The sequence below is a fragment of the Pan troglodytes genome, chromosome 4 (genome assembly GCF_028858775.2).
Source record: "Pan troglodytes isolate AG18354 chromosome 4, NHGRI_mPanTro3-v2.0_pri, whole genome shotgun sequence".
NCBI lineage: Eukaryota > Metazoa > Chordata > Mammalia > Primates > Hominidae > Pan > Pan troglodytes.
In genome coordinates, this window is record NC_072402.2 from 61,599,189 (window position 1) to 61,613,234 (window position 14,046).

The 14,046-nt window shown below is 37.0% G+C and overlaps 1 protein-coding gene across 4 annotated transcripts in view; it reads right to left on the reverse strand.

The window, feature by feature from the left end:
- Positions 1-14,046, reverse strand: part of ITGA2 (integrin subunit alpha 2) — a 126,005-nt gene that overhangs the window by 53,319 nt on the left and 58,640 nt on the right. For 3 of the 4 annotated variants that reach the window (XM_526928.8, XM_009449170.5, XM_016953319.4), the window contains 8 exons: positions 13,537-13,651; positions 13,244-13,371; positions 10,453-10,601; positions 6,321-6,471; positions 5,860-6,025; positions 3,923-3,999; positions 2,013-2,151; positions 979-1,124 (listed from right to left, as the gene is read on the reverse strand). In XM_526928.8, coding sequence (XP_526928.2) covers positions 979-1,124; positions 2,013-2,151; positions 3,923-3,999; positions 5,860-6,025; positions 6,321-6,471; positions 10,453-10,601; positions 13,244-13,371; positions 13,537-13,651 — 1,071 coding nt within the window. The remainder of the gene's footprint in view (positions 1-978; positions 1,125-2,012; positions 2,152-3,922; positions 4,000-5,859; positions 6,026-6,320; positions 6,472-10,452; positions 10,602-13,243; positions 13,372-13,536; positions 13,652-14,046) is intronic. The other variant, XM_016953318.4, reaches the window with a different exon arrangement.

The following is a 14,046-nucleotide window of genomic DNA, read 5'->3' on the forward strand; positions in this document are numbered from 1 at the left end:
GGATTTAGAAATGACTAAGAAATGATTCCTTCCATAACACCATCACTGTTATTTTCTAAATTAAAGAAGAACTTCTTTAAAATGTTAAAAAAGAGAGAAAAGTATGTGAACATAGCTAATTTGTGGTCACGGAAGTCAAGAACTCGGGTCTTCTTACTCCAAGAAAATCCATAGGAACAGCAGGATCACACTTAATCTCAGAGAAGAGAAATCTTTGTAAGTTTCTCCAGCTTAAAGAAGGAAACCACTTTTTGTTGGTTGTCAGGGATTAGTGATGCTCATTTTAAATGTGTGTCAAGCCCCTGGGTCAAAACTGTTTAGTAAGCAAACAGGAAGCAATCAGCTGGCCTTTGCTCTAGCAACAGACCCTTGCTGTAGTGGGCCATACCTGGGATTCATCATAGGGTCTAACTACCAAACTGTCACCCATCAGCTGAAAGTGACAGAGAAGATAATTGTTTTACTTTTAGAATCTTCAAAACCAACAGGACATTCTGACAGGTCCAGACGTAAAAGTTCAGTCTTTATAATGTTGTGCTGCTCCCTTCTTCTCATTATTTCCTCTCCAAATCCTTGTTCCTAGTGTGTGCTTACCTACAAAGCAGTGGTTAGGTGCCTGCCATCACAACTAAATAATATCCATGCATTATTAATCCAGGGAGTCAAAAACATGAAGGGGATGTAATCATTCAGGACAGCCTCTGAGTCCAGAAAGGACTGAGTTTTAATGACAGCTCAATCCATGGACGCTGTGTGACCTTAGAAAGCTAGCTAAATTCCCAGTAAGTTGTCAAAAGGGAGGGCTGTCTTCTTGGTATTGTTGTGATGATTTAAGGAATACACTAAGTAAACTCAGATTACAGAGCCAATCACAGAGTAGGCACTCAGGCCATGTTGTTTTCCATTTCTGTTCACCTGACTCCCCACCTGCCCAGTTGCCCCTAAAATTAATTTCACCTGCTAAACAGTGAGATTTACCTGGTCACCTCGGTGAGCCTGAATAACCGTGATATTGCCATTCTCATTCACACTATATAGCACTATCTGGCCGGTATAATTTGCCCGAGGAGCACCAGCAACAAAGTGAGTGCTTTCTCCAGTAGAAATTGCAGCCACAGAGTAACCTAAAAGGGAAGGAGCAACAGAGTGATTACCATTGAATATCTCAGCAAAATAAGGTTAAAAGAAGTGAGTAAAGGTGACCAGAGATCCTTTTGTGTTAGATGTGATGCAAAGTTTCTAGTGCTCCTGAATACATCACTGAGGACATGTCTTCCTTTTTCTAAGATGAATTGCTCCTGTCCTTTGACCTGCAGCACTTCCCTGTGTAGGTGGGACTTCTACCTATAAAACTGCCTCTAGATTCCATGCTGTCCTCATCAGCCACCTGTGAACCTGGCATTCAAAAAATATTTCTTGAACGAATTAATAAATGTATTTAAAAGGTAGTGTTGCACAGTAGAAAGAACACAGGTCTTGGAAACAGGCTGAGGTTCAAATTCTGGATTTGCCGCTTACTAGGTTGTTGAACGTTAGACAAGTTGTTAATCTTGCTATCTCTCAAAGGCAAAACATCCCTGAAAGACTTGTTGGAAAGATTTAAATGTTTATGTAGATAGACTAGCAGCTCAGGAACTGTCCCATAGTAAGTCTGCAAAATCAGTGGCTGCTTATTATAAGAACAAGAAGACTAAGAGCTCTAAAATACTATAAGACTATCACTTACTGTATTGACTTTTGGGAACTATTTCCATTTTGGAGGAACACAATCATGTTCCAGGAATTACAACCACTTGACCAGCCAGAAGAAACTAGTGAGTATAATATAGTATTCCAATAAGTAGTTATGCCTTAAGGCCCGATTGGCAAAGAGACAACATATGTATGTGTAATAAATATGATAATTAGATGACAGTTCAAGGATTTTGCTGAACTCACCCTGAGATTCAACAAAGAGCTGGTTTAAAGCAAGGGAACTTAAGTTTGCTGAGCCAATTATTACCATGCCTTACCTAAATATGAACTGTGATTTCTGTCCTGCAGAATTTGGTCAAAGGCTTGTTTAGGAAAGATCAAATGGCCATGAGATGTCTTCTGGACAATGGTCCCACTCCAGCCAAAAGCTCCCACTGCACCCAGCATCAGAATATCCTAAAATAATTGAAAAATGAAGATCATTGAAACAAATCACCTTTAAAACATAAGAATGCAGGGTAGGCAAAACATTGAAATAAATTGTTTAGATTTATTAAAAATGATGAAATATATATGAACATATATTGACATATCTTAGAATTGTCTCGATATATTTGTGCTAGAGAACAAGCCTTCCCATTGGCTGTGTTATTTTGGACTTTATTTAGTATGACATGTTATACAGACAAACCTTTGTAATAACCTGTAGTACAGGACAGGTACATAGCCATCTTCAAATTTCCCTTTCAAAGGCATATATTTGCCAATGGTAAACCCTTATGAACTTTACAAAGGAGTCAGAAGTGAGTCTCTCACTCCACATATTTATAAGGAAAGCTCACAGCCGGATATGAGACATGCTTGAGAAATAGAAGTACTGACACGGGAGAGACGGAGATACTTCTGCTATCCCAGACACGGCTCGGGAGGCCCTCTTCTGACCTGTTCTACTTTCAGCTTTCTTCCTCTCTCTTCCTGACCCCTTCTCAAATGTTCCAGTATATTCCTATATTCCATCTATTTGATAATAGCACAGCTACAAGAGGCAACTTTAGCTGTGACATTCAATCTATTGGAAGGAAAATAACCATTTGTCAGCCCTGTGGGGAGGGCAAAGGAAGATGCCTACTCTGGATTGACTTGAAACCCAATCTAAACACTCAATGCTATAAATCATCAAATGAGGCAGATTTGGTGAGGATGAGATACACTATTTTTAATTTTTTGTTCTTCTATCTTAGAGCATACCAAAGATAAGATGTTGGACTAAAAAATACAAGCCATGAAAAATAGCAAGTAAGGAAAAGATGTGTTCTACTTTGAGGATAAGAGACCATGAAGTTATGTGAATGACTGTAGTAAATTGAGGGACTCTGGATTTGGGGTACATGAAAGGACTTCAGTGTATGTACAAAAACCTCATGGGATTGTGTGCAAAATTCTCCGTGCATAGATTCATTTACATTTTTTCTGAGGGAAAGATCCATAACTTCTATGAGCATCTCTAAGGATTGATGATCCAGAAAAAGTCAGTTCCTTTGATTCTAGACAGAAAACAAGCTGTTCTTGGTCCTCTGACCTGCCGATCAAATCCTGGGACTTCCTACTGTTCCTTAAATAATTCCCAGGATCTCTTTCTTTTTTTTTCCCCTCCTTTCACTATCTCTTTCACCTCCTGACTCAAATTAGAATCAGGGGCCCAGGAGGTGGATGTTTCTGAGAGATAGAAATAGACTTCCCCGAGCTGAAAAGACAGTGTTGTACTCCAATTCCATCTCACGTTTTTCCTACCTCCTTATTTTTTCAACTCTTTTCTGTCTGCTCTTAGAAAAAGATACTATGACAACTCAGAATTCGACCATGACGGTGATGACAAGAGTACGTGTTTTTAACAAACATTTCCAGTAGTTAATTGATTCAAAGAAAATTCCTGCAGGAATAATACCTTAAGTTAATATACAGTCTGTGCCCTGGAGTACTCAAAGACTTTCTGGTATACTATCAGTTTTCCCCCATATAAGATCCCTGTGAAACAGGGAAGGGAAGACATTATTAACCTTCAAATTTTAGAGGTAAATCAGCAGCACAAAGAAACTAAATGACCGTGACTAGGAATCAGAAGGGCTGATCCCTAGATGGCTGTCTTCCCATTTTATGTATAAGGCTACTGTGTCTGGAAGTGTTATGCCAAATGACAACATGGCTTGAAGCTGTCTGATATACACACATTTTGAGAAGAGTAATCTGCACTGAATCCCACTTGTGACATTTCCATCTGAAAGTTGTCTCCTCCTTGAACAGTACCTGGAACATTCAATTTTAAAAATTTTATTACTGTCAGTAATTTTAAATCAAGTTTTCAAACACAAGCAGGCACGTATGTACACACATGCCTACAAACACAAACACACACTGTTCCAATACTCACCCAAAAATACAAAGCTTGCGTATTCTGGGAAGAAGAAATTACTAAGAAAGTGTTCTAGCAGGTTATAGAAATAACAACACTTCCAAGGTAGTGTTCAAAGTTGGCATTAATCTTAATTGAACATTAATGTATTTAGCAGAATATGTATGATGTTCTTGATACCAAAGGACACTCAACAAAGGGTATAAGGTAAGGTGAAAACTGAGATGATAATTTTTTAAAAACTTGATCATTACTAGCTAAGAAACGAACTGAATTTTTAGCTTTGAAATATGGGTACTGATAATGTACACATATCTCAGATGCAGTTGGAAGGGCTGGGCAATTGATCTGTAGTGAAGACTGCTGGGAGATAACTGAGTTAGCTATTAGGAATCAGAATTCAAGACTGAGTAGGAATTTTACCAATTGGGAAGTTTGTTCTGGTTCTGTATATGTGCTTGCCTGTGTCACTAACACTGTAAGATGCAATTGGTACTTATTTTCCATACAGTGTGATCAAAATGGCTACGTTTCACTAATCTTCACAAAAGGAAGCTAAATTACTGGACTCACACTTTAATATAGAAAAGAAGACAAACTGTACTGTACAACATAGTCTTATTTAGAAGATAAAATAATTTACACAGGATGAGTAGAGATACTTTTTAATAAAATAGAATAATGCTCCCCAAAGTCCATAATAGCAAATAATGCTCAAAATCATTTCTAGCTAGCTTGTAGATTGCAATTGTTCTCATTCATTCCACTACAAACAAATACAATTATCAGTGTGGATAGCCTAGTGATTTTGTGTTATCTCAGGGTATGCTGGATTTAAATGGTTATTTAAACAACTTTGAAGCACCATGGGATACTGAAGAAGCAATAACGCTTTTTGGGTAATTCCAGTGGATAATCAAATCAAGATTTGAGTATATGAATGAATAATTTATGCAATTCCTTTAGCCCCACACTCTAAGGCTGTACCTGATACATAGGTTTCCAATAACATACGGTCTTTATTGCAAAGAGTTATTTGGGTTAACCATCAAGAACTAGGATTTGGGTCATGTGTGTTTTTTTTTCTTTTAACCAACTGTGAAGTGTGTGCTAGTCCCCCACACAGTGAGCTCCTGAACACGTGATCTTTCTGCACTAACTAGATTTTCCAAGGCCACCTACATAAATTATTTTAGGTCCTATAAATAAAATGCTTCCTCAAAAACTGAACTATTAAAAATCTTTGCTGTATTTTTCTAATTTTAAAAATATATATGCTTACTGTAAACAAATTCAAGAATTTTAGAACTTACATAACACAGTGTAAAAAGGTAAAACTATTTATGATTCTAATAGATAGATATTAATACATTGTCCCCCAAAAGTCATAACAATTTATCATCCTATCAACAGTGTATGAGCTTCTTTGCTTCCTGATAATCTCTCCAGGATTAAACATTATTATTCTGTGTCATCTTTTAGGCAAAACATATTGTCGGTTTAATTTATATTTTTAAATACTTACTGAAAGTATTTAGAAATATACTTTGGGAATATTTTCTTATGTTTATCAGTCATTTGTATTTTATCATTTATAAACTATTTATTCATGTTTTTCATCCATTTTTCTTACTGATTGTAGTAGCTCTTTTTATACATGGTATACAAGTTAACATTAGTAAAGCAAATATGTGATAATAAACAATTATTTAAACATTTTGAAGAAAATTCTTGAAAGGAGGTTATTTTTTTACCTTCAATGCTGAAAATTTGTTCTCCTAATGTCCCAGCCTTTTCTAGTAGAGCTGCTTCATCAGACACATTGAAAAAGTATCTTTCTGTTGGAATACTAGCGATTGCTTTTATTTCTTTTATTAAATTTTTAGTATCAAGGGCGTTTCTGTTTAAGTACCCAAGAACCTTGAAAATAGAGGAAGAGAATGTACAGTCATTACTGCTGTACATTTTCCCTATGAGTACATTCTAGTCTATTTTGAACACAATATTCCCTCTGGAAAAGTAAATCAAGCAACATTTCCATAACCCTTTATTTAGTAGACAGGATTGAAAATCATCAAGAAGCAGAGATAGAGTAAGAACTTTCTTTTATATTCAACTATGAACAGCCAATGGGAAAGTGCAGCCTTGAGAAGTGATGCTATAAAGAAAGATTTACCCAATAGCGGCAAGACAAGTGAAAAGAAAAGCCACTTACTGCTATGCCAAACCTCAGTATATTGTCATGGTTGCATTGATCAATCACAGCTTTCAACATTGAACCATCATGTGATTCACCGTCAGTTACAACTACCATTACTTTTGTAGCACTTCGTCGCCCACCAGAAGCTGCTGAATAAGCATATTTTCTGTGGCAGATAAAATTAAATAAAGACTTGCTATCAAAATATGAAGTTAATATGAGAACCTCTGGTTTAAAATAGAAACATGAAACTAGCTTCTTTAAACACAATCTATTGTAACTCCATATTAACTCTGGAGACATATTTAATGTTCCATTTGTAGCTTGTAGAGAAACATATACAAATGGAAGTCTTGCTTGACATTAAAAACAATGTCGTGTGTGTCAGGGCATATGTGTGTATATGTGTGCATGTATTTATCCCAGTATTCCTTAGAATTCTTTTCTTCTAAGAAAGTTGAATTAATCAGTACAAATCAATAAAGCAAAGATATTTCTGTTATAAATTTCATGCATTAGTCTTGTGTTTACTTTTTCAATACTTATTTTTTTAAAAGTAATAGATATCCACAGTTAAAAAAAATCAAAGTATTTGGAAAGGTATAAACCAAATGTGACACTAAACCCCTCTCCACAGGTAAGCACCATTATCAGTTTCTTGCATTTCCTTCTAGAAAATGTTTTATTTAGATGTAATATAGGTACAGGCATAGTCTACCCCTTAAACTTTTACTCAAATGAGGGCATATTCTTTTTTAAAAAATGTTTTATTTCCATAGGTTTTTGGGGAACAGGTGGTATTTGGTCACATAAATAAGTTCTTTAGTGGTGGTTTGTGAGATTTGCACCCATCACCTGAGCAGAATACACTGAATCCAATTTGTAGTCTTTTATCCCTCAACCGCTTCCCACCATTTCCCCCTGAGTCCCCAGAGTCCACTGTATCATTCTTATGCATTTGCATCAAATGAGGGCATATTCTAAACAGCTGTTTTTCACTTTGATGGAGACCTTTCCATATCAGCACATGTATATATATGAAGGTCTCATTCTTTTTTTAAATGTCTGCATAATATTTTATTTGGAGGACCATATGAAGGAAGACTGGTTTATTTAACCGGTTCCCCATTATTGGATGTTTAGGCCATTTTGAGTTTTACAAGTAAGGCTATAATAAATATCCCTGTGTATATATCTTGGCATACTTTTTCAAATGGGATAAAATCTTAGCAGTAAAATTATTGGGACACAGGATACACACATTTCAAATTTTAATAGATAGTATCAAATAAAGAAAAAAAATCAGAGCATTCTATGTCTTGAATACTTTAAGAAGGCAGTTGGGAAAGTTAAATCTTTGATTTTAGGATATTTATAAGATATTATATGATGTTTAAATGAATTTATATGAAGTAAATGAAATGAGAAGACCTTAGATTAAAACAGTAGGAAATGGGGCAATCTGTCATAATTTGTTAATATTCATCAGAGATTCAGACAAATTGAGCTCATGGATCACTTGGTGCAAATTAACAAAGGCCACAGAATCTTAAACATACGAGTTTCAGTTTATTATAAAACTGAGCATATCATTTTATTTCCTAAAATCTTTTTTGTATTCTATAATGTAGACTATAGAAACATAGAAAATATTTTGCATTTTTCAGCCAAATTTGAATTACACTATCCACAACAGATCCTTTCTGAGTGTCACATTCTCTTTATGATACACTGTAAATTTCATGTATGATTCTAAGGTTTTTGAGGACAGAAACTGTGTCTCATTTAGTTTTAATTACCCGCAGAGCTTAAAACAATAAACTGCAACTGTAGGCATTGAATGAAAGGAGGTGAATGAAAACATGGCAACATTTACTGAAATAATTTCAGATTATCTTCAATGTTTTAAAGAAAGAGATGAGAGACAGAGAGAGAGAGAGAGAGAGACAGGCAATTACATTCTAGGAGGGATGAGTAAAATGCTGGGTGATTCTCCTAGCACTGGGCAGACTAAAACCTGTTAGCTTGGGAGATAGTGGGAAGAGGGAGATAGACAATGGCCCAAGGGAGTAAACCAAAGTTTTGAAAGATGATGAAAGCCAGGCAAGTCCTTCCTCAATGGACAGTGGCCATTGTCCTGGAGAACAAAGCTCGCCAGGACCCCAGGCTCCTTCCAGGGAAAAATGCTACTCCCACCTTCCCTGCTGAAAACCGGGCCGTTGCAGTTTCTAACTCCAGGAAAGCCTTTTTTCATCTCAACTTCTTTGTCCTTTTAGTCCAGTTTGCTGTGTCCAGAAAGGGCGCTTCACCTAATGGCAGCTGACCTACTGACTGGCCAGCAGCTTATGAGATGGCCTGACCCAAAAAACCTTTATTGTCCCTGAATAGAGACAGTAATGATGAACCAAACCAATCATATCTTCTCTTGTGGGGAATCTGCTTTTGAGACATTTGGGATTGGCACCAGTTGATGGAAGCAGCAACTGAAATACACACACAGAAAAAGAAGACAGATAAAATGGGAAATGCATAAATAGAAATAACAGGATGTGGCCACTGACCAGATGTGTGACATAAGGAAGAGTGGAAAGAATAAAGGAAACCAAATTTTTAGTTCGACTGACTGGGCAAGAGACAGTGGCATGAATCAAAATGGCAAGTTCATGAGGAGTGGTGGGGAAAAGAATAAGGCCAGTGTGGGACAGATTGAATTTGGTAAGTGAGCCAGCACTCCAAATAAAAATATTCATCATCAGCTAGATGCCAGTGTGAGTTTTGGGAGAGAGTGTAGGGCTGACAACATAGCAATGAGATAACCCAACAGTGCTGCTGCTGATGCCATGACAGTGGATAGAATCCCTACAGGAGAAGAGCAGTAAAGAAGAGAGGGCTCTGTTTAGTGAAGAAAAAATAGGAAAAGGAGCTAGTGAAAAGGCAAAAGAATTTGGCAGGAGTTCGAGAAGTTTGTGGTGTCATGGCAACTTGGTTAGGAATAGCAGCGTATGTTCATCATTATCAAATGTTCAGAGGAGCCAGAAAGGATGAGGTTTGAGGTGGGACCACAGGGTTGGGGGATGAAGAGGGTCATGCTTATCTAGTGGCAGAACTGTAAGTTTCAAGGAAGTAGAGGGAGGGAATAGAGTTGCTTTTTTCAAAAAGAATTATGGTGGTGAAAAGAAGGAATGCACAAGACAAAGAGAGAGAATAGGTTTAAGGGAAGGCAAGCTTGTTGTTCTCATTAATTTGTTTAACAACCGGAGTGTGTTTAGCATTTTTGTGAAGGTATCTTGTTTGCAGGGACATGGATGGAGCTGGAAACCATCATTCTCAGCAAACTTACATAGGAACAGAAAACCAAACACTGCATGTTCTCACTCATAAGTGGGAGCTGAACAATGAGAGCACATTGAACAATGAGGACACAGGGAGGGGAACATCACAAACTGGGGCCTGTCAAGGGGTGGGGGACTAGGAGAGGGATAGCATTAGGAGAAGTACCTAATGTAGATATGGGTTGATGGGTGCAGCAAATCACCATGGCATGTGTATACTATGTAATGAACCTGCACGTTCTGCACATGTATCCCAGAACTTAAAGTATAATAAAAATAAAATAAAAAATAGAGTGAAGAGAAAGGTCAGTGGATCTGAGAAAATAGAGAAATTGAGATAAGAATCAAGAGAGTCCTGTATAGCTATAATTTCACATTTCCCACTGATTGTAATAAGCATAATAAACTTAAACTCGTATGTTTAAGATTCTGTGGTCTTTGTTAATTTGCACCAAGTGATCCATGAGCTCAATTTGTCTGAATCTCTGATGAATATTAACAAATTATGACAGATTGCCCCATTTCCTACTGTTTTAATCTAAGGTCTTCTCATTTCATTTACTTCACATAAATTCATTTAAATATCATGTAATATCTTATAAATATCCTAAAATCAAAGATTTAACTTTCCCAGCTGCCTTCTCAAAGTATTCAAGACATAGAATGCTCTGATGTTTTTTTCTTTATTAGTTCTGATTTAAATTAGGTACCAGGTATATTATTTTTCTTTGTCTTTTCCTTACTTTTTCATATTTATTACATACATATAATGTTTTATATTATGAAAACATTGGCCTATTAGCACCAAAACTTACCTTGCATATTGAATTGCTCCGAATGTGTTTGTGAGGTCCCCACCATATTGGGATGTCTGGGAGGTTGCTACAATCATTTCTTCTTTGGTTTTATATGTGTTCAAGTTAAACACAACTCTTGGATTATTGGCATACTGAATTAACCCCACCTTCAAAAGAGGAGACATTTATTAATGGGCTGTCATTACATTAAAAATAATTTCTACTTAACCAATAAAATAAAAATCAAAAGTACATTTAGACATGGGCCGGTAGCTTTAAGGCATCACTTCCAACTTTGTTCTTGATAGTTCCTTTTCTTTCAATGGAATGATTTCTTCTCTGTTAGAGGCCATCAGTGTACAACAGCAGTACTATTGCCAAGAAAGATGATGTGCTACAGTGTATGATTTGATTCCCAAGAGTAATATTTGTAGTTTTTAATACTGCCATATAATATTTTAATATGGATGACTATTAGAACACTGTTTTTAACAGGAAGATTAAACTTGATATAAATAAACTTTCTAATGACCAATGGACAGAAGCTCGTGAACAACTATAAGCAATCACAGATGAAGAGTAACATCTCATCAAAGGATGGTAACTGTGTAATAAATAATTAGAATTGAATACAACAAAAACCAATGTGCTCCTAATCAGGGTAGTCAATTGAGGTCTATTTGTTGTGCTGAATTTCCTCTATTATGGGCTTCAACAACACTGGAAAGAAGATGCTATATGTGCATATGGGGCAGGGAGTTTCTGGCTTTCAGAGAAAATGCCACTGGAGAGCATCTTATTTGAGAGAATTTCTGAACAAGATGTTTGGGAGCATTCCCTAATCCTAGAGATCAATAAGGTCACACACCCTTCTGTTAATGTCCTTGTTTGCAGGCATTGAGATCATCCTCTAAGCCTAGGAGATGGGCTTTCCAGAACAGGAGTGGCAGTGAGGGATCTCTGAATGGCAATAAGAGGCTCTCTGAAATACAGGTCAGTATGTAAGGAGGTGGAAGCGGCGAGGACTGGATTTCTGAGTTCCATCTGCTGTGTTTTGCCAAGGGAGCAGTGAGCTAGGCACTGGGAAGATAGTGAGAAATATAATATTCCTGGACCCCTTTCTCTAGGGATGTAAGACTTGAGAGGGAGGAAAGAATCAAAAATAACTGAGAATTTCAAAGTCTAATATGAGAGGAAGATGGCAGTAATCCCATGACAGAGCCCCAGGACTTCTGTGTGAAAAAGAAGAAAAAAGATTTAAAGAAATGTGGTAGGTTAGAACTTACAGGAAGGTCAAATTTAGGCTGTAAGAAAAGAGATTGAGTTAAACCACTTCTAGAGAGGAATCAGATACACTATGGTAGGAAGACACAAAAGAGGAAGACTGTGAATTCTATATAGGAGACTTAAATAAAATTAGTCACGTTATGAGGGTAACTCATTTAGAAACAGAGGAAATAAGCAGATACATATGAAAACTTATAAGGGGCTTTAAGAGTGGTGCTTTCTGGAAACCAGTGCTATATGCAGTTTTATTTAGCAGAATGTCCTGGAAAATGCCCACAGGGAAATTTCCAAAGCTTCTGTGGGTATTGAGATACTCTTGGTAATGAAAAGCAATTTCAATGGGAGAAACATATAACAACATGTTATAATAGTGAACAGGAAAGCAGAGAAGCAAATTTCAATAAAGATAGCTGGAAAGCATTTAGGGAAAAATATGTCAACAATTTGTATTAGATGTTGGACATTAGAGTATAAGATGCAATCCATGAGCATACACTGGTAACAGTGAACTGGTCCGGGTTGACACTGGTTCAGTATACTGCTACAACCAGAATGGCTCAGGAAATGGCAGATTCAATCAGAAAGGAAAAAAAAAAATCCAAAACCAGAAACTGAACTTTAAAATAATACTATTGAGCTTTAGGTGCCTACCTCAAGAAGATGTAAAAGCAAATTAAAGACTTCTTAAAATATAAAGAACTATATAAAATTATTGAAAGGACCTTTTCTGTAGGCAAAAGGGCAAGCTAAACTGGAATATGATAAATAACTATAAAATATTATCATAAATGGTAGAACTATGCTTAGTGACTTATTTATACAAATTTCAGAATTCAATAATTGTTTTACCAGCAAGGAATAAACAAAAGAAATTAATTATTGGTCCAAATGGACATAAAAATACATATTGAGTTTTAAAATGTAACTCATGGGTTAGAAGGGAAAGACAGGAAACTAAAGGAAGATTAAAATGTTATATCCTGGCCGGGCATGGTGGCTCATGCCTGTAATCCCAGCACTTTGGGAGGCTGAGGCAGGTGGATCACCTGAGGTCAGGAGTTCAAGGCCAGCCTGGCCAACATGGTGAAATCCTGTTTCTACTAAAAATACAAAAATTAGCTGGGTGTGGTGGCAGGAGCCTGTAATCCCAGCCACTCGGGAGGCTGAGGCAAAAGAATCGCTTGAACCCAGGAGGCAGAGGTTGCAGTGAGCCTAAATCGCGCCATTGCACTCCAGCCTAGGTGACAAGAGCAAGACTTGGTCTTAAAAAAAAAAAAAAAGTTATATCCCATACCTTTAATGCTTGTGTCAGAAATAGAACTCTAAGGTCAAAAGACCAGCATTGGGCAAAGCCATAGGTAGAATAACCCAATGCAGTAAAAGTTTCAATTAACTTTAAAAACTACCATCAAATGCATTTAAAATGGGGATTTGGCAAATACAAAAATTAAAACTTCATAGCTAACAATATTTTTTTCAGAAAGAAAGCCATAAGTTAGTTATGCATTTCTGCTAGCCATACCTGTGTCTTTGTGGGGCCTATATCCAGGCCTTGTACAAATTTTTCCAAAAAATTCTTTACTGCATCCCAAGGATAAATACTATTTGATTCATCACACACAACCACAACATCTATGAGGGAAGGGCAGGCTACACAGGATAAGAGGAAAGAAGCAGATTTCCACAGGTAAGTCATATTTCACAGCCATATAAAAATGAGACTTAAGGAGGGTTTGGGTGCCACTAGTTGATAATCTTTTCCCCCTCCTTTAACTGTAAGGCATTGCTCAGACCATCTGCACATTAATAACTTACGCTGAGTTGCAGGTGAGAAGCTGGCTGAGAGCTGAAAATCAGGACTGATGTCAGAACACACACCCGTTGTGTAATACTGATTCCCACATTGCTGTGCCCACAAAGGACCACATGTCTTCAAAGAAATGAGAAAACAATCAATGGAAACACATGAAAAATGCAAACCTTCCACCTCTCCATTATGGAGCTCATAAATCATCTCTACTCTTTTCTAAGATACTAATAATTGTCAACTCAAAACCAATGAGTCAGTAATGCCTTTGGGGAAAGCAGAAGTGATGGAGAAGGTGGCAGGTGCTCTGTGCCCAGTGGCAAGCCTTGCGGGAGGAGGAGTGCTGAGACTGTTGGGAGCAGGTGTCAGTGAAGGGAGGAGCCTATGAGGTCTCCCAACAAGCTAGATAAAACAGATGCTTTCCTTCCAGAGAACACCAAGGAGGAGAATGCATGCAGGTTCACTTTTTGTCTCTCATTTACCTGGGCCTCAGGTGATTCATCTGTAAAATGAGGATA